At 39.2% G+C, this 23,035-nt stretch overlaps 2 protein-coding genes across 4 annotated transcripts in view; one reads left to right on the forward strand and one right to left on the reverse strand.

Annotated features, from left to right (window-relative positions):
* Positions 1-417: 417 nt before the first annotated feature.
* LOC101848601 (uncharacterized protein C20orf96) lies at positions 418-21,021 on the reverse strand. Of its 2 annotated transcripts, none has more exons than XM_005102580.3 (12): positions 20,940-21,021; positions 20,235-20,422; positions 18,606-18,751; positions 17,516-17,574; positions 14,113-14,212; positions 13,200-13,299; positions 12,640-12,719; positions 10,065-10,142; positions 9,180-9,281; positions 6,682-6,747; positions 5,803-5,945; positions 418-742 (listed from the first exon to the last, which is right to left on the reverse strand). In XM_005102580.3, the coding sequence occupies exons 2-12, from the start codon at positions 20,407-20,409 to the stop codon at positions 682-684; spliced, it is 1,110 nt and encodes a 369-aa protein (XP_005102637.1). In that variant the 5' UTR covers positions 20,410-20,422; positions 20,940-21,021; the 3' UTR covers positions 418-681. The 2 variants fall into 2 exon arrangements, with proteins under 2 accessions (XP_005102637.1, XP_012940407.1); XM_013084953.2 differs by having other exon boundaries at positions 20,693-21,006.
* Positions 21,022-21,216: 195 nt separating this feature from the next.
* Positions 21,217-23,035, forward strand: part of LOC101848833 — a 47,848-nt gene continuing 46,029 nt past the window's right edge. Inside the window, exon 1 of one of the 2 annotated variants that reach the window (XM_035970872.1) lies at positions 21,217-21,530. In XM_035970872.1, the coding sequence (XP_035826765.1) occupies positions 21,485-21,530 (46 nt within the window). In that variant the 5' untranslated portion in view covers positions 21,217-21,484. The remainder of the gene's footprint in view (positions 21,531-23,035) is intronic. The other variant, XM_005102582.3, reaches the window with a different exon arrangement.

Here is a 23,035-nt window from a genome sequence, read left to right on the forward strand (position 1 = left end):
TGGCCCTGACAGGCAGGGTGTCCGCTTCCTACATGATCTAAACTGTGTCAATGGCTTAAAAACACAGTCATTAAAAGCAAAAAAAAAGTTAATATAAATTTAAACTTCCGCCGGTCCTTGTGGATAGCTGGATTTGACACAGATCAGACACATAGCTGGTTCTGAGGAAATCTGTTGGAAGTTTCAAATTTTCAAAAGTGGCCTTTTGGTTTGCTTATGGGAAAAGATGCAGCTTTGTTAGGCATTTTACACATTAATTGGGGGCTATTGAGACATTAAAAAAAGTGATAGCACTTCAAAGGGCACTGGAGTTCAAAGGACATGTTTTGAGAAAACTGCTTTAAAAATTTTCAAGGATGAGGCTGCATATAAAGTGTCAAACGAAAAATGTGAAGTCCTTCAGTCATTTTTTTTTTACTAAAGTGCTCTGGCTTTCCGAGACAAGACAGAAAAATTCTCTTTTGTTTGGTATGTTAAAAAAATCGAGTTGAAGGGCTCGAACTCAAATGTAAAGATGGCGGATTCCCATGACAACTGGTGCCCATCAGACCAAGTAAAACATCAGTTTGGAATATGTTCAATGTCTTACTGGTTTCCTCAGAGCCCTGGTTGATATGAAGAGGAAAATTCAGCCCTTGAGCTTCATGATGAAGAAATTCAGAGACATGGAGGTTGGAGGTATCAGATGGGAAGCCACTCTTGTTTTGGTATGTCCAACACAACGTCCATATCCGGGGTACACCTGAGGAAAACAACGAAATACATCAAAAATATAAACAGTCTAGATTGCACATACAGAACATGAACATAGCAAAACATGCATATACTGCACAGATTTTCAGGTACCAAATTTTTTTCGTATACATGGTTGTACAGTGGAATCCTGTTAAAACGAGAAGGAGGCGACCGAAGCAAAATGTCCGTTATAGCAGGATTTTTGCTATAACTACTATAAGGGATCCAGTAAAAAATTCAAGGGAAACTGTAAAGTAGGCCTAATCTATGAGTTTGGTGTTCTGTTTATTTCCTTTCGCTATCTGCCCTGATGATGATTTTGTTTCAACATGACCTCTAGCGCTGGATCTAGCGATGTTGACTGACCAGAGCTGTTAAAGTACTTTTAAAAAGGTACTTAGGTACAAATTTAAGTACAATCTAAAATATGTACTTAAGTACAGTAAAAGTACTTTCCTGTAAAATGTACTTGAGTACAAGTACTTTTAAAAAAAGTACTTATGAGTACATTTTGAGTACTTTCTGCTATTATGCTAAAACACTTCAGTGCTAATGCAAAACATACAGTCCATGCCGGCTTTAAGCACGGTCATTGGGAGAAAGCATAAGCGTGCTTAAATCCGAAGCGTGCTTGAGTGCGAAGTAGACATAATCCAGAGATTTTCAGGTAGAAAATTTCGCATGCTATTTCCCTTTGTTTGTAAGTAGGCCTATAGCGGTCCAGCAAAAGTGTGCACTGTTACATTTACCTACCATGGTAGTTTTTGTTTGCTTGTTTGTTTTTGTTTTGTGGTCGAATGGGAAATGAAAACTTAATTTAGACGGCCAGTCACGATACAGCACACTAGGCCTACACGTTGCCTGTGCGTACCACTGCCCGCTATGCCACATTCATACCACCGCCTTCATCCCACTTCGCGCGTGATACACAATCAGGATTAATGGATAGCAAGGGTCAAAGGTGAAATCGCAGCCAACCGCCCTTTTTCGTCTCCCTGACTCTCTTTTTATTTTTTAGTCTGTGCGTAACTTTGCCCTAGGCTAGATCCTATGTCCACGTGCGCGGCTGTGTGCATCTCTCTGCCTTCCTCTCCGCCCGTGTGAGTGTGTGTCTCCATCACTTGCGTTCTCTGTGTTTCTCTTAACACACTCCACTGCTGCAGTGTAGACTGTGTTCGAACTTTGATGGGTCATCATAAAAGTATTGACTGTCTTGTAATGAATCGTGCCTGAAGCCAAAGTTACCGTGCTTAAAGGCGTGTAATTTATATAGCAAAAATTTGGTAAGAGCCGTTTAGCGTGCTTGAGTCCGAAACGTGCTTTAAGCTGGCGTGCTTATAGCCGGCACGGACTGTATTAAATAACATATCCCGTATATTTGACAAATTAGGCCATTTATTACTAAAAATATAAAAAGTATACAAAGCATTTGAATATACGCACTGAACGTAGATGGAAAAGGTCAGTTAAATTAAAAAAACAAACAAACAAAAAGATGCAACTAGAGAGTAAGTGATATTATGAATACAACTTGTTTGAGCAAGACAATTTGATCAAATGTAAGTCAGTCCAAGAGGTCAGAAAGTAGGAAAAGTATCCAAATTGGAAAACCTAGAGTCAAAGTTGCTCTTAAAAAAACATAGAACTGATTAAAATGGCCAGCAAAGAAATGGAAAAGTGCCTTGAATTCTTCATTAACAAATCCTCAAGGAATCAAGGTAGCCTTAAAGCACAAACCACAAAAAAGTTTAAAAAAAATTGAGATAGCCTAAAAAATTGTTAAATATACATTGAGAACTCAGTTTCAGTTTCAATTTATTATAACAGTGGTAAGACAGATTTTGGTCACACTGTGTAGTCCACGGCGCCCACGGCAAACCAAAATACATGTAGTTTCCTAGAGTCTAGTAAGTGTGTAACCAAAGATTCTCTACTACAGTAGTCTCCGCCTAAGATCCCAGTGCTCAGGAGCAAAGGAGCCGACGAAGCCAAGGAAGAATCTACAGTGACCCATGAACTGACATGACCCCAGGGTGGTTTATGACATTTGGCGAGCAAAGAGTGGTCAACTTTGATGACCAATCACACTCACAGTAGCCTATCGTGAGTCTCGAGATCTTTCTATGTTTATCCAGTTGCCCCTCCCCTTTACCTGTCCAAATATTTTAGCCTTTCATCTCTGATTGAGTCCCCCCATCTTTGTCATTACGCACCATTACGTTGTGACCACAGAAATTAAAATTCAGGCTGTCTCGCAAATTCGGGAATAGAGAAAAAACTGCCTTCAATGGCCAGGGAAGAGTTCACAGTTCGATGTGATCCTGCCTGGAGCAAACTTGTAGGCCCTACCCACCCAGGGAGCGATGTAAATTTAGTTGGCGAGCTCAGGCGAGTGCGATGGTTGGGGAAAAGAAACGCATCGGTCAGTTCACACCTCGGTGTGATCCCGTCTGGGGCAAACATTGTACCATTTCATGGAGTTTTACAACGCTTGTGACCACATTCACGAGAGTGGCTGATCTTTGACACGACGGGCTGTTCTTTGATCTCAATTTTAACTCTTGGTTGATCGGCTGTGACCGCCCGAGTATTTGTTCCCTAAATTATGATCGGAAACGCCGGCACTTACCCTTTCATTAAGCTTCAAAAGTACTCAAAATGTACTTAAAAAATACTCAAAAGTACGTTTATAAAAAGTATCGGAGTACAGTAAAAGTACTGATTCTCAAAATGTACCGGAGTACTGTAAAAGTACAGAAAATTGTAACGTAAGTACAAGTACCGGAGTACTTGTACTATGTTACAACCAGCTCTGTGACTGACATCTCTGCGTTGACGATCAGAAAGAAAGGGCTCTGGGCTAACTCACTCGCTGTGTTTTCCCCTACCCCACCATACCCTGTGGTGCATTTCGTCAGCTTGTGCACGTCACACATTCACTCCATCCATCAAGTGAGAGGCATGGTAGGCCTTGATAATCTAAACTAAGCTTACGCTGGTCTATCACGCGATGCGTTCTGCTTGTCTGCGCATGCCACACCCTCCCTACTCAGTCGCTCCGGCCTTCATTATTGACACATACGGGCTCTCCCTTTTTTTGTATCGCTAGATCACCAACTAGTTTCTCAACAGGCGAGGTTTTACATTATGTATAATTGGCCCATGCACTGCGCAAAGCAGCAGCAATATTCCGCTATAACCGACCCGCGTGTTTGTCTGATTGCGCTATAGCAGTATTTTATTTACAAAGGTAAAGAAGAGAAAAAAAACGCATTTTAGAATAGTGTCTTTATAACAGACTTCTCGTTTTTTCCGGACTCGTTATAAGTGGACTCCACTGTATATTCTCTGTACAGTTGAGCATAGATAACTCAAACACATCAGGGGTTGACACATTCATAATTTCGGCAAATCAATTATAACAAAATAATAAAGTGGTATCACACAGGCAATGTCAAATTGTAAGGGCTATAGGCCTACATGATTTTTAAGTTTTCCGTGTTCATGTTATCTGTGCCTGACTATTTATTCAAAATACATACATAACCAAATTTGAGTGTTCACAACAAAAAGATTTCGCTGTGTATGTACTAGATGGTATGACAGCAATATCAACCACTCACAATAGGCTTTGACCACAAAGCTCAGCAGACACTACATCCCTACTTAGCACAACCTCTGCTAACCTAAGGCTCATGTTGACTCAATAATTTCTAAAAGTGTCGCATATGTTGTCGACATCCAAAAACACCATATTTTGAATTGGTAGAAAAACATGCATACATTGTAGACATAACAACACATGCATATATATAATATATATACAGCTGAACCTGCCCTGACGGCCACCTCTATAAGACAGTCACTTGTACAAATGGCCACTTTCCATTTCCCCCCTTGCGTTTTTTCTATATAATTTAACTGTGTAAAACGGGCACCTGTCCAACGCGGCCGCGGCCACCTTATTTTAACACACAGCCCCTATCACACTAAGCAATAACACCTGTCTTAGACGGCCACCTTAGTGACTCCATTACGTTTTGTCATAAATCGTGCATTGACCTCTGGCGTTGTGGGCGAGCCGCCATAATCCAATCACTTGTCGTTGTTGTTTGGTAGTCCCTCCAACCGATCATGTTGCGTAGGCCCCTCCCACTGTTGACCAATAGGTAGGCCTACTAATTTTCAGCTGCAGGTGGGGAAAGCGTGTGATACCTCATAACCCCTCAGCCCCACCCAGAACTCATACACAATTCGTAAGTGAGATGAGTGGTCACTGTTTACCCAGTTGTAACAAAGTAACAATGAACAATGGACGTCAACATGAACTTGCGACAGAAGCGTCGCTCGCTCTCCGAGTGGTAGCGACCCATGAGTTTGTTTTAACATGGCACTGGGTCTTCCTCGTCTGATACATCTCATTGTATTGTCACCCTGGCGCAAAATCAGCAACAAAATAAAAATAACAAACAAAATACAAACCAACAAAAACAAAAACAACAACAACGAGGCTATTTCGATTGGGACTTCAGATAGGAATGGTTTGTTTTCTTCATCTTGATCAGTCCTGCCTAAGACGGCCACCTGTCTTAAACGGCCACTTTTCTCCTTGACAATGGGTGGCCGTCTTACACAGGTTTGACTGTATATATATATACACATACATACATACATACATATATATATATATATATATATATATATATATATATATATATATATATATATATATATATATATATATATATATACTAGTAATTATAGACGTAATTGTCATTTTTCATGATATAGCAGGCTTCTCCATGTATTGAATAATAATATTCTTAAAAACTTTGCCACCCTACAATGTTATTATTCAGTCTAGCATGCACATCGCCGAGAGCTTTTCAGGTTCTGAATTTGTTCATATAGATGTTTAGCCCTACTTTGTATTCAAAATACATACATAGCTGAGTTCATACAACATAACAAAAAGACATCCATGTCCAGCTGATGTTGCTATGTGCATGCTAGACTGTTGTAATAACCACGAAGATCAAATTATCACAAAGAAGGTTAGGCACTCACTTTCCTCTATTGGGGAAGAACTCCGGAAACATCTGGAGCCTGATATTAGACTTGGGGTCTCTGAGCAGCCGTTGAATCTCCTCTTCCAAAACTTCATTGCTTCGGGCCAGCTCTTCCTGTCCGAGTTTGTGAAAGTCGATTTCCTGGCAGGACAAACAGCAAACACCCAACACTTCATTCAAGTCACTTCATAAATATACTCATCATCATCATCATGTTTAATTGTAGAAAAAAAATCATACTTAATCAAATTGTTTATCATGATCATCATTATCATCATTGCACCAACATCGTCATCATGATCATCATCATCGTGATCATCATCATCATCCTCATCACCATCATCATCCTTCCTCACCTTGTACCGGAGTATGCCACCAAGTGGGTGGGTGGAGGGCGCCACTGGTAGGTCCTCCTACTTCTTTACTTTCCCTCTGTTGTTTCTATCGGTCTGTCTGTCTTACTTTTACCCAGCACTAAATGACTATTGTATTGATGTGCTTCTCTAGGTTCTCTTTACTCAAACAAACAAGCCACCAACAAGAGCTCTCCATCTACTTCTGTCCTGGGCTATAGACTATAGCCTCATGCCAGATCGTTTTCTGTGCTGTAGTATTTAGACTCTGCATTTGCACACAGAAGATGTGAGTTCAATTTCTACATAACATAACATTTTTCTTTCAATCTGGCCCACATCGAGTACCTGGCTGATTATCAAAATTTGTAATAAAAATGTCATGAGAAGTAAAATTTTCTGGTAATCATTCAGAATGTATGCCTGTAGTGAGCCCCATCTTTTTCCAGGAATTCCAGTTGTAATTTATTTTAAAAGGCTGTTGTACATTGAAAGTTATTTTACAAATAAAAATAAAAGCAAACCTTTTTCATGACCAGATTCTGAAGTGCCATGTCTTTTAAGCTTGGGTGCATCATGGCGACAGCTTCCTGAAAAAAGGATTTCTTGTTCGTCAATGCAATTTCTCATAGACAGAGATAAGGTGTCATAAATCAATCTTAAATCTAGTCTAATACTTTTGAGGACTCTCTGTTAGTGTCAGTTCATGCTGAACAATTCAGCAGATGGCCTTGGTTCGAATGCCCGGCTGGGGGTTTTGAACCTAGGTCGTTTTGTGGAGTTTTCAAAGCTCTCAACCCATTTGGCTCTGTCCTATTGGAGAAAGATGTTAAATTTGGAGGTCCCGCCTTTTAAATAACGAGCGTTAAACCCATACAACTACTTAATTTTTTGTTGTTGGTAGAACGGAGGTCCAATGTATATTTATCATTATGGTGATTTAGTCATGAAGTAAACACAACAGGTTGATTACGTTTATCTTGGTTTACATAACATAACTATTAGCATACATGATTAAGCCGCTCCATGTCATAAAAGCTCTCTCTCTCCCTCTCCCTCTCTCTCTCTCTCTCTCTCTCTCTCTCTCTCTCTCTCTCTCACACACACACACACATACACACACACACACACACTCTCTCTCTCTCAGTACCTGTCCTTGTGGTTCTATGCACCCCGCATAATTTAGCAAAATTTGATCATTTTTTGCACAATTTCTGAATATTTTCCTTTATCATTCTAAGTTAAAAATTAATTTCACATTTTTGGGCTCAGTTTGAGTAATTATAATTTCAGAATTTTTCTTGCCTAAAACGACGGGGACAGCTGTACTCTCTCTTCCACTCTCACTCTTTATCTCTCTCTCAGTCTCCCTCTTACTGTCTGTCTTCATCATTTAGATCACGTCTATCAATCTATCTATCTATCCATCCATCCATCCATCCATCAATCTATCCATCTATCTATACCTCCATCCATTTATCTATCCATCTATCTTTCGGGAGCTGTAATTCATCGCTCGTGCGCTAGTGGGGCTGCCAATACTGAAAATGCCTTGCCTCTGATGGTTGCCAGAGAGATTCTCTCTAACAACCACCTTGTCTCCAGTGGGTCACCTGTGACGTTTGTTCACCGACGACCAACTTTCTTTAAGTTACTTCTTAACTTACTTACACATTTGGAAGATATTCACAAAAATTAGTTGACGACGACAACGCATTATGCAAACCCTTTTCACTGATCCCTTGAAGAGTCAATCAAATGGGTAATTTTGTATGTATACAATTACAAAAGAAGTTCATTGCAAAATGAGACGAAATTCATTTCTGCTTATTTCAGAAAACATTTTTTTTTTTGAAGTGCCAAGTATTAATCTGTGTAAATTACTTGTTTTTTTCATGTCATGATAAAACCACAGGGCATTCAAGCTGAAATTTTAGTCAGTACGGTATCTCACCAGTGAGAATAATTTCTACTTTAGTTTAGTTCAATTAGAGTTTTGTGACGCTCGGAATTACACAAGGTCATATGAAAACTTTTCTAACTTATACATGTTGAACCTGCTCTCCAAGCCACTAAGCCAAGACAATTTTCTGTTATTTTCACTAAAAGAACAATTATTATTCCAACCATTTGTTTTCTGTTTAACCCCATACTATTATTTGTGTTTATTTAATGTGACAACTGTCTTATTGTTTGTAAATGCAACTGCGTGAATTTTCAGGTATTTTCACTAAGTCCTAGTGGCATCCCTGCTTTCATATTGCTGTAAATTGTGTTTGATGGGCGCGAAACATATTTTGATAATGTTTACAGCAAAATGAGAAAGCCCTCAGGCAAAGCCATGAGTCTTGTTGGCAGACCATCATATGCAGAGATGAACTGTACTGGAGACTTTTTTTTTTTTTGGTGTAAAGTGTTTTACGGCGCTCGCAACTGCATAGGTCATATGAGCGCGCGGGACACTCCTAATATTTTCAGTTGGTAGGAAATTTTGAATTTTGCCCGGGTGGTGGCCGAAGCCTACTCTTATCGATTTTAGACCACCAAGGGATCTTTAACGTGCGCAACTTGCACACGGGCCCTCCGAGATTTTTCGCCCTTGTCCGAGAAGGCTAGGTGTAGATCTTTCCTACCAGAAGATCAGGGGTGTGGCAGAAAGACAGCAGTAAGGAGGAACCAAGGAGTAACATTAGAAAGGCTGCAGAAAGAGTCAGGAGCCCAGAGGAGGGGGCAAAGGAGGTGAGGGGGTGGGGGGCAGAAAGTGGAAATGAAAGCAGACAACAGAACATTGCTAGAGAGCAGGAAAGGAGGTGAAAGGAGACAATTTTAGAGAAGAAAATTTTTTGGTCGCTACCCGGATTCGAACCCGGGACCTTTGAATGAGAGGCCAACACCTTAACCTCTGGGCCACGAGAGCCCCCCTACTGGAGACTGTCTTGAGATTTGAGCATACAATCTAGTTACAAGGCAAATATTCCATCCTATAGAAATATAGACCACAAAGACAAACTGATCTCCTCACCTCTGTAACTTGGCGAGTGATATCGTTTGTCAGTCGTATTCTCTCTTTGTCGTACTTCCCTAGCTCTGTGTTGATGATGTGTTCCAGCTCCTCTTGATCCTCCTGCCGGGCAAACAGAAAATTTGTTATTGAAGTACAGCTTACATTAAAATTGAAAAATTCGGATGAACGATTTGAAATTAAAGGCACTTTTACTTTTAGTGAAGGTACAACTTTAATATGATGGAAGCAGTGAAAAAAACCCATCTCCTGCTGCACAACAATGCTCCAGCGCACAGAGTGATGAAGGTAACTCAGACAGCGAAGCAGTGAGGCTACAAAGTTCTCCCCCCCCCCCCCCCCCCACCCTATTCACCCTCTGACTTTTTACTCTAACCTTTTCCAAAATCTGAAAAAAATTCTAAAAGGAGAGTGTTTCCATAGCAATGAAGAAGCAACATTTGCTGTGGAGGAAGAATTTGAGTCTCATCCAAGGTCATACAATTACAATGCTCACTGACTTTTAATTTTAAAGGTCAAACAAAAATGGCAAAACTGTGTCAATTTGCAGGTTGACCATGTAGAGAAGAAGTATTGTGAGTGTCAAATTTCAAGTTTCAGGCTAGCTACTTTCATAGTAAGGGTAAAGATTTACAGAACACCCCTCATACAATATTTATCTAGGTATGTTCATCCAGTACCCCAAACTGCATCCTATATCCCATCTCATTTTTCCAAACCTCATCTCATTAGCCCCCCCCCCCCCTCCCCATCCCATCTCCTCCCACCATCATACTTAGTTTAAAAAAACCCAGAACAAAACAAAAAGAAAGCCAATTTGTGCCAACAAAGAAACTGATACTGACTTCTCATTTATGGAATTGATCCAATTAAAATGAAATTTACCTGATTTGAATTCTTGACACTTTCAATCTCTGTGTGTAGATTGGCGATCATCATAGCCTTCACAGGGTACTCTTTGTCCTGAGAAAGACAGACTCAATGTAATGAATGCACCATGAAATATCGGAAACCAATAGCCTAAAAAAAAAATTGTTGGTGATAGTCATAGAGACGACGGCTTAGCCACGTGGCTTTCCAAGCGACCACCCTCGACGGTAAATTCATGAACGAGCATTCACGTGTGTTGCGCATCATAGGCTAAGGTTTAACTAAACATTAGCCAACACGCAGTCACTCAAACACCAGTCCAAAGAGATGCATTTCCAGTGACCAATCAAATAATGTTTCAGTCCGCCAACCCCCCAACATTTCACCGCCCAGTCCTAGACCTATGTGTCTGTGGAAAGTTGGGTGTGAAAACGCTGTCCATCCATCACTCTCATTGTTCAACGTAAGGGGCAGTCTCACCAAATATCCGTTTTTCTAGGCTTGTCAAATGCAAGATGTGCAGATTGTACAGTAGTCGTAAAGAAAATTTCCCCTAGTCAAGCTTTACCTGTCGCCGTGTTTCGCAGATCGGAGCGTACGTTTAGAGGGAGTGACCGTGTGTTTGTACATCTAAATTATATAGTAAAAAACCCGTCAGATGACGAAAGCATGCGTTTGAGCGGAGCGTGCTTTTGTATGGCATGCGTTTAGGCGGAGACTACTGTAGAGATAGAACTAGTCATACGTTCTATACAGGGTTCTTTTTTTATAACACCTATAGGCCTATATATGCAAGTATTACATTCAATAAAGGTGCTCCGCTAGCTGGACTATAAATACAAAGTTTCAAATCCCTGACTGGGCTTTCTTAAATTTGGGTCGTTTTGTGGAGTTCTCAAGGCTCTCAACCAATTTGTCTTGGTCCTATCAGCAACAGAAATAAATTTTGGAAGTCTTGCCTCTTGAATAACCAAATAGTGTTGATAGGAGCATTGACTCCAAACACTTTACTTTACATTTAGCAAAGTCTCTCTGAAGACTGAGCAGCAAACAGGGCAGTGGCAGTTGCAACTGGTACAAGATAAGATAAGATAAGATACGAGATAATACTTTATTATCACAGCCGAAAATTTTTCTTGTCTGTACAGGACCAAAAAAACACATGTAGGTATACATAACATTTTTAAACTCTCATTAAAATTCAGAAAAGAGAAGTAAAGCAGACAAAATGTACATATCACATCAGATGCATCATTCATTTTCAACCACATGCAGGAATTTAATTACAAGAAGCGATACACAGTATGTTATTCTGACACTAGCCTTATGCTAGATCACCACCTATGACAGTTACATAAATGGAATATTTTGATCTTTTTACCTCATTCGCTATGCCGAGCCTTGGGGGGTGACGCGGGTAAAGTGCCGTCAGTACGCTAAGCCGCCCCCGGCGGCTTGAGAATTGATCTTCAATTTTAGCTTAGATTCTATTCCAGTCCACATAACCATGTTAAAATAAAGGTCATAATATAATGTTGACTTCCGAGTCAAGCATTTCCACTGAAAATCGGAAGTTTATATTCAGTTTTGAAACGTGATTTCGTAGTTTATTCGACTTTGTTTTATCGCGATGCCAAAGTTATAGTCCGGACACCAGTCTTAGTAATTTTACACAACAAAATCTATCATTATTTTGCCCACTATAGTATTGATACGATTGGACTCATATTGCCAATGCACTGTTATTGAGAAATGAATATTTTTGAGTGCCAGATCTAGGTCTAGATCTAAATTGTCAAAATATTTTTTTTGTCCCTGAAATCACTACTTTTAGATGAAATTACACAAAATGTGCCACTCAAGACATGTATAGGTTTATTCCAAATGCAATTCTGAATAATTCCATATAAGATACGAGTGGGTTTTTCTGTTTGTGATCGTTTTTCAAGATTTTACAAAAATATTTTTTTTCAATACCGGATGTTATGATCCAAATGTACAAATGTTATGGAATGTATGTAAATAACTGCAAACTTTTCAATATTTTCCAGTTCTATATTCATTTATGGTTATTTTGATGTATCATTTGACTAGGTGCAAGCATATTTTTTGAGTTTCACCAAAGATTATAAAGTTTTTATTTTCAAATTTTATCCGCATCCAATCAAAATTGTGTTGCATAATCGCCTCTTACAGGAAAAAAAGTTGAAAAATCCATAAATAAACATTACAGATGTATTCTACAATCCATACTGAAAATATTGGTAAATGATATGTTGATATTTATTTGAATTTGTGGCCCCAAAGGCCTTTTAACTGCCCACTAGTCATCATCTCATTTGCCCTCCCGAAAAAAAATTGTCCACAAGCCAAAAATAATACGTAGCGAATGAGTTAAGTCTGGTATCTTGAATAACTTGGTCACCAAAACAACTCACCTTAAGAATTCGGCAATATCTCACACACACAAATAAGAAATAAAAGGGTTTATTTTTACTGACACATGGACAAGAAAATAAGAAAAAAAAACGGCTTTGTTTTAATTACAACCTAACACATCAAGACAAGACATTGTTGTTTAGTAATTTACCTTGTAGCTATGCAACACATTGAGTTCGTCTTGTTTAGACTTCAACTTGATGTCCATTTCTTCAAGTTCTCTCTCTAGAGCTGGGGAAACAGATGGTAACAGGCTTGGGCAAAAAATGTTCCAAATTCATGAAGTATCATCGGATTGCTATGCAATCTGAACAATGCTACCGATGTATGTGGTGCAGCAGTTAGACACTTTGATATTGCACACAAAAGACCGAGTTAAATTCCAGAGTGGGGAGAACATTTTTATAGAGTATAGCTGTTGTTCTGCTCAGATGTTGTATCCCTCTCAGCCCGAGTTGGCCCTGACAGGCAGGGTGGGAAGCTCACCTCATGAATGATCTAAATCGTGTCAATGGGGATGTAAAAACACCTACATGTAAAAGAACAATTTTTTTGAGCAATGCTTCAAGTACACAAAATATGAAGTCTCATCAGATTTCTCCATAAAATGAACAACGTTTCAAGAACATTGAATTTCTAAGCAATCTTACATTTACTGGATTTATTCAATATTTACGCTGTCTTCTGTCAAGTACAATTCAATTCTGTTACCTTGTATTCTCAATCTGATGTTCTCTTTTGTGAATTCCAGATCACTCTGAGCTTCTGACAGTTCTTTCGCAAAATTTGTGTTGAGAGTCGCAATTCCACCCTGGAGGGAATAAATATTGATTGAAGTTCACATTTTTCAATGAAAGGTATTGGGGCAAAAAACACTGCCGTGTTGAGAGAAAGATCATAGAATAAAAAATTCTTATTCAGTATTAAAGACGAATAAAATTCCTGCAACATTGAATATATCCTTTAAATATATATATATTTATATTCTTAAAGACAATTGAAGTACAAAAAAAGCCAATATCAACTTTCTACTGAGAACACAGCAGGTACATCATTTTGTGGAGTATTTTTCTTTTCCACATTTTTCCCCTTTTCATCATATCTCTCACAAACGTTTGTTAGTGTTTGAGCGCTTAATCGGCTGCTCGCACTGTATGCTTCCCGGGAAGCTGAGAATGTTTCGGAGTGTTCTATGGTCTGCTTGGGTAATAATATAGTGTAAAGCGCATAGAGCCTGCTGTTGAGCGGGGATATGCGCTATACAAATGCTATCTATTATTATTATTACAAACGTACCACGTCCACAGAGCTCTAAAATTGAAGTCAAAGAACTGCTCCTAATGCATTTTTGCTGTCCTTAGTTCATGTACCAACATTCATGCACTGACTCTTTGAAATCAGACCCAAAATATGTGCCAACAATGCTAATTTAGACTGAAACACACAGGTATGCCTCACAACTCCATTGAATAACAGATGTAAAAAAACATACAAACAACTTTCAATGTTACATAAATTGGGAAAAAATAAACCATTGAAACATATTAATCCTTTTAACACATTTCCTGAGGAAGATCAAGGCCCATGAAAGACCAGGTGCACTACCTAATACAATTGGACTCACCCTGAATTTTTCGTATTTCCTGAGCAACCTCTTTACTTCTGTGTGTGTCTCATGCTCTTGACTCTCAATTTCATTAGCGATGTCTAAATTCATTTCAATTCTGTCGATCGTTAAGAAAAATGTGTTTTCTGCTAGTCACTTCTGTCTACAGCATCACATTTCAATTGGAATATATTAAAAACAGCACTGGAACAAATGCGATTCATGGAAAAAAAATGATCTTAGTCCCAGCTTCTCTACCATTTTTAGCTTATCTAAATTCTGATTTATTTATTCAAATTGGAGTAAGATGACTTCAGTATTCCACTTTTCTACACTGTTGATTATAGAAAAATTGTGAGCAAAATATTTGTGTCCCCACTATTCTGGTTTTGGATTGGAACCCACAGGGTAAAAGGGTAAAAGATCAAGGGGAAAACTACTTGGAACCTGGAGAAGAGTCGCAGAAATCGATGTGCAGAAAAGTGGGAAGACTTTGAACAACATCAAGAGGCTAGCCCAGGATAGGGAAAGGTGGAAAGTGTTTGTTCGTGGCCTATACCCTGACCCAGGTTGAGAAAGGCAACGATGATGAGGACTATTTTACAGTGGAACTCGGATTCAACGAGCTCGGATTCAACGAGAACTCGGATTCAACGAGATGAGATAGATTCCCCGTTTTTTTTTCTTCTTTAAGATCAATAAATGTAACCCGGATTCAATGAGCACTTAATCAGCAAGCTCCGATTCAACGAGGTGGCTTCCAGGGTGAACAGCCCCCGCAGACGTGGCTTCGCTCATTTTTCTCTGAAAACGAACTCAATCTATTCCCGAAAACCACCTTGCACCTGCATCGTGAACCATTATTCACTTAGCCAATTGCATGCGACTCATCAGCGGCATTTTTTCATACTAACGCATGCGTTGTTGGCACATGCACGTGTCTACTTACTCTGGCGTGTGTTGGGGTCGGATGGGCGTCCTGCACACGTGTGGCTGTGTGCGTGTCGGGGAGGGGGGGGGGCACTAGCTGTCCGGGCGTTGAACATCAGATACAGACGCGTCACGGTCTTTTTTCCCCTCGGCAACTGATCATTATTACAATGATAAAAGCTAGTCTTGACGTAGATCTACGTAATGAATTGTGCGCTGGTCTATGGAATCAAAAGTTGCCCTACGCTAGGCTCTACACAGCAACAAAACTTTTTGGTAAACAATCGAGATGACACAGGCGTGTGCATTTGAACAAATCGGTCTTTTTTTTACACAGCTCATAATATGCAGGCATTTCAGGCACTACTTGCGACTTCTCTCTATACATTATTTGCTCAGTGCCTGTAATGATGTATACAAAACCTTGTGTTTGGTATAACGAACACTCGGATTCAACGAGATTTTAGGTCAGGCCCGGCGACCTCGTTGAATCCGAGTTCCACTGTAGTTGTGTCTATTAGATTCACAAGAGAATTGTTTCATAGATTTGGTTGTTTTACTGTAATTTAATGAGAAGAAATGCAACTAAATGAGTTGTTTCTGAACAGTGATACTTTCAAAATATCAGGCTAAATACTAAACGCATTATAATTCAGGACTGATAAATTTCCACAATTTTCTATTTTCATGCAATGCAAAACATGATTGATCTATTCAGAAAGTGAAAGCAATAGAATATCACCCATTTTGAATCTTAAAGTTGATCTGGTTGTTGAGCAGTTTGATTTCATGTTTCCCTGTTACCATAGTTTGTTCCGATCTGTACTTTTCAAAATTCTTACATGCAATTCATAGCCTTGTTAAAAAGTCATAGCCTTCCATTAAATAACAATCTTTGTAGGTAGCGTAAACACGGCCTTGCGGGCACTCGTGGCCTTCCGACCGCGTGGTATCGGTAAAATCGGGGTAATTCCGATCGCTGTTTCTTTGCTCTTTCGCTATAAAACACCAAATGCCGTACACCTTGTAAAAGTTCAGCTTTTCCTCATTACAATGGTGTAGGTTGTTTATATGTCCGATTATTAGGAGCTGGAGAATCGCCGACGAAAGGGAAGCCCCTCGCGGTCGGAATGCGACATCGGCCGGTTGAAAAATTGACACGCGTGCATTCAAATGCTTCGCGGAACGAGGGATGATTAAATACCGTCTTTTCATTGGCGGAGAACTGTAGAGCTTTAAACGAGCTTTCCCGTGATATAAGTTTAGCCTTTGGCGTCTTTATAGAAAGCTTTTAAAAATACCGTCAAAATGTTTAAAGATCCCTTTTTACACAAAATATGTATAATACCGACTTATAACAGGTATCAATTAAAAGATCAGTTCATTTTCTATTAGAATAAAGTTATTAACTTGGAATTATTTTTCATCAATCCTTCCGCGAGACTCAGAAAGCATGTGACCCCGCACGCGGGATACACTACAGTATAGAGCCGACTCGCTCGCCGCGGGGGCCGGTGCGGCGCCGCCGGGTCAACGCTCAGTGTTTTTGTCGAAATAACGACAGATCATCGTGTTTGGAGTGATAAAATACTGATTTGTAAAGATCTCACAGTCTTGAGAAAAATAAGGCTCCATATATTTGTTATAGTGATTGTACTCTGTTAATGTGGAGATGTTTAGTGCACTTGGCACTTTTTTTATTGTCTGTCAAACATGGGGTTGCAGCCACTGACTGACTTTAACAAATTTGATCAAATTTTAAACAACTACAATTTTCTTAAATATTGACTGAGAGGTTAAAGAATGGTACCAAAATGCTCAGTGGATATAGACCTTTCAAATGGAACAGATAAATTTGGCATACAGCTAGTTTGAAAATTTAGTTTCTGGTACCTAATCTTTGTCAGTGGAAATGAATAAATTCATTTTTATATGAGAGATGTAATTTTCATGAATCTGAATCTAAATTTCATTATATTTTCTATTGTCCAAATTTTGTCCATCAAAGGAAGTTGTTAATTCCTCCCAACCTGACTCAGCACATGTTTGACCCATGATAAGAGATATTTGCACAACCTGTACTTTTTTCTTATGGAAACTTTATAATTTAACAAACAAATTTTTTATGATGTGATGTGGGCCAATGACCTTAAACACTGAATATATTTACTTACATTCAATTCAATATGGTTCATAAATGATACGCATACACCAAAATTCTTTTTCTCAATCTTAAAAAATAGCAAACAACTTTTCCAGTGATATTGATAGCACTGTTACAAGTTAAAATGAAAACAGTGTTTTACTTTGTTAACCTTGTCATATAGTTAATCCACAACACAGCCATGGGACATTGTAATTGAACAGATCAAGACACAATACAATGACAGTTTTGTTAGCTCCAAAATGCTGTCATTTCTCATTAGAAAAATTGAAGATCAAAGCAATTAAAATCTCGGCTCGGGGGATAAGGTTTCAAACAAAAGGATACAGTTCTTTGGCCCTTCTGTTGTAGAGCTGCACAGACTGTCTTGCATTGGAGATCTTGAGCTATATTGGTTAAAAATCAAACAAAACAGAAGAAATATAGAAATTGAAAAAAAAATGATGGTTGGAAGATTTACTCTCAATGGCAACCTTGCATAAACATTTTTAGGTTATGACTACTATTACTAACTACTAATTGATCATTATTTCATCGATTTTTTATTTATACAAAATACATGCTTGCACACATACATAACACAATTGTCAGGTTGTTGAATTTTTTTTGTCATTTACAAATTTCCAAATGTACATGTTTTAAATACAAAAGAAAGACATATAATATAATATAAGAACAAAGTCAGGACCTGATATTTATATGCTATGTGTGTTTCTTATGTACCTGCTAGATTGTATTTCAAACTTTCTCATGGTAGCCAGAATAAGCCCATTCTGTTTTCTCACCACTTTCACAAGACAAGCTGTCTTTGTTGTGCTTTTCACGCATGCAGAGTTTCAATGGTGTCCTAAAAACTCACTCATAACTCTGATAGCAGAGGCTGGAGAAAAGCTATGAAAAGTTGCAAGCAACAAAGCTTTAAAACAGAATCTTTGGCATGTGAACATTTCATGACAAAATTTGTTCGGATGAGCTTACTGCTGTATAAGAAAGGTAGTAAAAGAAAAATGAGTGTGTATCTGTGTGTGTGTGGAGGTGGTGGTGGTGGTGGGAGGTTTGCATACTTCCGAACCCAAAACTTTTCAAGGGCTTCACAAAATGATTGTAAATTTATTCATAATAATCTGACATCATAGACTCCCTCAAAGCTCAGCACAAACCCAGCATGGTGACTCTTTGTCAAAGTACACTCTGTGGTGTAGCGGTGGTGCTTTTCTGGAGACCCGAATTCAATTTCTGAGTGGGAAGAAAATTTTTATTGAACATCTTGGTCTTTCCGCTTGATTGTATCCTTCTCAGCCCAGGATGGCCCTGACAGGTAGGGTCGGAAGCCTGCCACCTGAATGATTTTAATTGTGTCGATAGGAGCATGAGAACACCTACATAAAAAAATAACCCCTCAAAAAACAAAACGTACCTCAAGCATGTTGAGCTTCTCTTGCTGTATTCTTCTCTCCTCCTCCATCCTGGCTTGAGCTCTCCGACCTCGAGGAATCGGAGTGGGTGCAGTGTCTGCCGAGCATGCTCTGTTCAGTGTTCCCACTTTAAAGGTCATTGGTGTATCTGTATAAGATCAAACCAAAGTGTGAAGGTCAGTTTTAGTAAGAGTATTATGGCACTTGCTACACAATTGGGTTATAAGTGCTGAAGACTAGAGAGTACCAAATACAAAGAAAAGAAGAAGGAGAGATAAGGACGAAATATGTTTAATAGACAAGAAAGAGTAAATCCACCTCAAATAAATATAGTCATAACAAAACTGAATATTGGATTACCACGTTGACAACCAAAGCATGGTATCAAAGGAAGCTTAAAGAAACTGAATCAAAATATAAAACAGGAACAGGAAAAATTTGACAAAAGCAATATTTTTTTTTCTTCTTAAGTCTTGTCCGGCATGTCTGTGCTGAGATGAGAATCTTATCAGCAACCGATTACGTCGGACGTTCCGGGCAGGCCTCTGGGATCACTCAGTGTGTACTGTTGGTGTACAGTGCACGCGCGCCGGGAAACATGTGTTTTCGCCATGAATACCGTGGGGGGAGTGTGTTAATCGATGATGAAAATAACGCTCTATCTTTTATAGTTTTCTATTTATAATGTGTTACAAACACATGAATAACCCCCTCTCCCAAGCTGAATGACCTGAGATTCAAAAGGGGATAAGATAGGTCAATTTCCGAATGTTTTGCACTTAAATTGTTCTTTGTACCTGCACAATGGTATTCAAAACTATCAAACAAGCTTATTTCTTATCAGGTAATATCATTTCATACAAAATCAAGGTCATTTGAAAGATTTTGTATAGAAAAATGGAAGTCTTGTTTCCTGACTATCCTTTCGAGCTCCTCATGTCTCTAAGTGGGTCAATTTCTTCTATAATTTCATTTGACGGACATCTAGAGCTACCAACTAGGGGTGTTTTGAATGCGACGTATGCCTTGATATTACAAACCAATGCAGGCGGTTCTAGAAGAAGGCCACAAACGCACACAAACTCAAGCAGACAGACGCACACACACTTGACCAGCGTGAATGGGGATCCGACACGGGACCCGCATTGAACGTGAGATGATGCTCCGCGCACGTGCGCTGAGCCAGGGGCTAGACTGACTCGGGACCAGAACGCAGGCAAGGTGCCGACATAGGCTTATCAGGCGACATAAACCCGGCCCCCGCAGGACGAGGGTTAATAAAACACGACTTCGCCCACGTAAATGAACACATAGAATTGAAAGCAGTATAAATTTTTCATATATAAACATGGCAAATTATTAGTAGTAGTAGAGTCTGCTTAAACCAAAAATCTGCTGGAAAGGTGGTTTGACATGGGTTTTTTGGGAGGGTTTAGAAAGGTTGATGAAATAGAATTTAAGACAGTTTGGAATTACATTTTCTTTCAGTTAGTTTACTGCTATTTTCAGATTAATCCTGTTTAGTTTAATTAAGCAGACTCCAGTGTATATTGCACATGCAGGTTTCTCTCTCTCTCCCTTTCTCTCTCTCTCTGTCTGTCTATCTATATATTATGTAAAATTAATCATACCTTGTACTTTCTTTTTGGGAGCTGGAGGCCTGAGTACTCTCTCTTTCCTTTGCCATTGGTCATACTTGGAAAAGTCAACATTCAGCTGATTCCCAAGTGATTTCAGGAGCTCATCATTTGCAAACTGAGATCGATCAATTCGACCCATTGCTTTCTTCCCCCATTCAGCTGCCATTTTGAGTGTACAGCTGTCAGACAAATAAAAGCAAGATATAAAAGGGCCAGTGAACTCAGAAGACACTAGAGAGTATCAACTAAGATTCCTCAAGTGTTGAAAGCACAATGACAGGGATTTTTTAAAAACTATACATCAGCAGGGTACACTCAAATATCTGACTTGTTGTTTGTCTTTGTTTTCGTCTGTCTTCCACATCTTTTTGTTAACTCACAGAGTAGACTACATGATCATATGCAGCTTGGTTCCCTACACTGAAAAATACAGTACCATAGTATTATACCTTTTGTAACCATATAGTCACATTCAGCTGAATAATGAGGATTAGCTGTTTAGGATGGGGTGCTCCTCGTCACTGAACTGACCGCGATAGATAGATCTAGATCTAGATATCTAGGCCCTCGCTTTTAAAGTTATTCATTGAGCTCTCTCTGTCTTTCTTCAGGCACTAGATCTAGTCTACAATGATGTCACTAAGTTATTGCGTATTATCAAAGTGATCTGACTTAGCCGCCAGGCATAATTATTACTTCGCTTCCTATTCCTCGTTTTCAGTCGCAATCCACAATAATAGTCGCCATTTTCCAAGCTATTGTTACCCGGGTGATATTTTATTGGTTTTGAAACGATAGTTAGATCTAGACATTATTGATTTAAATAAAATTTAGATAAACAATATGAATTTATTTTTGTATATAATGACGTTTATTAAGGTATCAGAATAATTTATTATCTTATTTCTAAATGTTAAGTAGGTTTCAAACTGATGAAAGATCCAGGCCATGTATCATGAACCGGAAATACTCCAAGGCGGGCTGTATGATGATATCAGAACCCAAACATTGACTTTCCATAGAGGGGATTTCTACTTTCGGTTTTTAGTTTCGATGTCCCTTTTAATTTTTAGTCTTACAACAGTGGAATGATCGGTTGTGGAAGTTCTGTCGATATCATGATTGACATCTGCTAAACGTGTCTGTGTATGACGTTTGAGAACTGACTTACTGTGGACTGTGGGTGTACTTTCCAACCTGAACCTAGAAGAGTAGAGCCAGTAGACTGAAAGAGCAAAGACATGAATAATAATAGCAGTTGTAGGGTCGTTTTTATCCTGAGAAAAAGTAAGTTTTAATTTATTTAGATCATAGAATGCTTGCACTGTGACTATAAATTAGAGTAACTAGATTTAGACACCCCCCCCCAGCTAGCACTGCTTCTGCACTAAGAGATTCCCAACTTGATTTTCGTGGAGAAAAAAGCCGCTGGAGGGGCCCTGACGTGGCCGGGAATTTAAAGACTTCAAGTATAGATCTAGAGTGCAGTGGAATAGAAATACGATCGACCTCTCACCCCGGATGAGGCTTGCCACTGTAGGCTATTCTCACCCGGTGTGAAACAAGACCTGTTTTTCCTAATTTCGGAATACTTTCTATCGATGTGGATGATCAAATGGATAAAAAGGCAAAGAAAAGATTACGTTATATAGCATAAAAGTAAGCTAATTTTATCGACTACAAAGATGCTATGGCTATTTCACTTTTCGAATCGAGCCGAACTACGGGGGTCGCCATTTTGTTTTGCCCGGAAGTTCTCGAAAGATCTACTCCTCTCCTCTTCTCTCTCTCAATCTCTTTCTGAATACTGTATATTGGTGCGGACGATCAAATTGACCAAAATAACAAAGTTAAAAAATGATTTTAAAACACAAAAGTAAATTAATTTGGTCGTCTACAAAGATGCTACGCCTATTTAACTTTTCGAATCGAGCCAAACTATGCGGGTCACCATTCTGTTTTGCCCGGAAGTTCTCGCACTACTCCTTTCTCTCTCTCTCTCTCTCTCTCCACTGCCCACAGACAAAATTGTATGCTTTTAGTAGGCTAACAGTAGTAATGAAACGTTTGTTCACGGCACAGAATTCTACAATTTTTCTGTTATCACAGTGTAGAATTCTGTGGTTTAGGGTGAAAGCAAAATTGGTTGGCCTAGATCTAGGCTATAACGGTGAACGCGCACCGGGTGAGAATAACCAAAAGACTCGCCTGCACTATTCTCACCCGGGGTGAGAATAGAGGTGGCCTTTCTGCACGGAAGTGGCTATCCTCACCCGGGGTGAGAATAAAAATGAGATCGACCTCTCACCCCGGGTGAGACTTGCCAGCATAGACTATTCTCACCCGATGTGAAACAAGATCTGTTTTTCCTAATTTCGGACTACTGTCTATCGGTGTGGATGATCAAATTGACAAAAGTTAAGTGGCTTTCTGGCGAGGTGGCGCATGTTTTTTTGTACTGCTTGTACATGTCTTCTCTGTACTTATTCTCCCTTTCTTGGAGAAGCACTGGATTTGGAGATTGAGGATAGCTTTTGTTCCATGATGGGCATTTTTGTCTGCAATTTCCGGCCCATTAAAAGCTCACTGGGAGAAAATTTGTTCAGAAGAGGAGTGGCCTTGTAATTTAAAAGTGCAATATAGGGGTCGTCAGCCTTTTTCAATAGATTCTTAAGAGTTTGAATGGCTCGCTCGATCATGCTGTTACTTTGGGGATATCGGGGTGAGCTGGTAATGTGGGTAAAACCTTAGTTTTGAGCAAATTTTTGGAAGGAAGAGGCTAGCCGTACTTA

The sequence above is a fragment of the Aplysia californica genome, unplaced genomic scaffold, assembly GCF_000002075.1.
Source record: "Aplysia californica isolate F4 #8 unplaced genomic scaffold, AplCal3.0 scaffold00331, whole genome shotgun sequence".
Taxonomy (NCBI): Eukaryota; Metazoa; Mollusca; class Gastropoda; order Aplysiida; family Aplysiidae; genus Aplysia; species Aplysia californica.

What these genes read in the sequence shown, in the direction of transcription:
- LOC101848601 (XM_005102580.3), bottom strand. Translation starts at nt 20,409, where the DNA reads ATGGCAGCTGAATGGGGGAAGAAAGCAATGGGTCGAATTGATCGATCT. An exon ending in TCCCAAAAAGAAAGTACAAG is followed by an intron (nt 18,752 to 20,234) that starts GTATGATTAATT and finishes GATCTTATACAG; the next exon opens with ATACACCAATGACCTTTAAA. An exon ending in AACAGAAGGGCCAAAGAACT is followed by an intron (nt 14,213 to 17,515) that starts GTATCCTTTTGT and finishes AACGATCGACAG; the next exon opens with AATTGAAATGAATTTAGACA.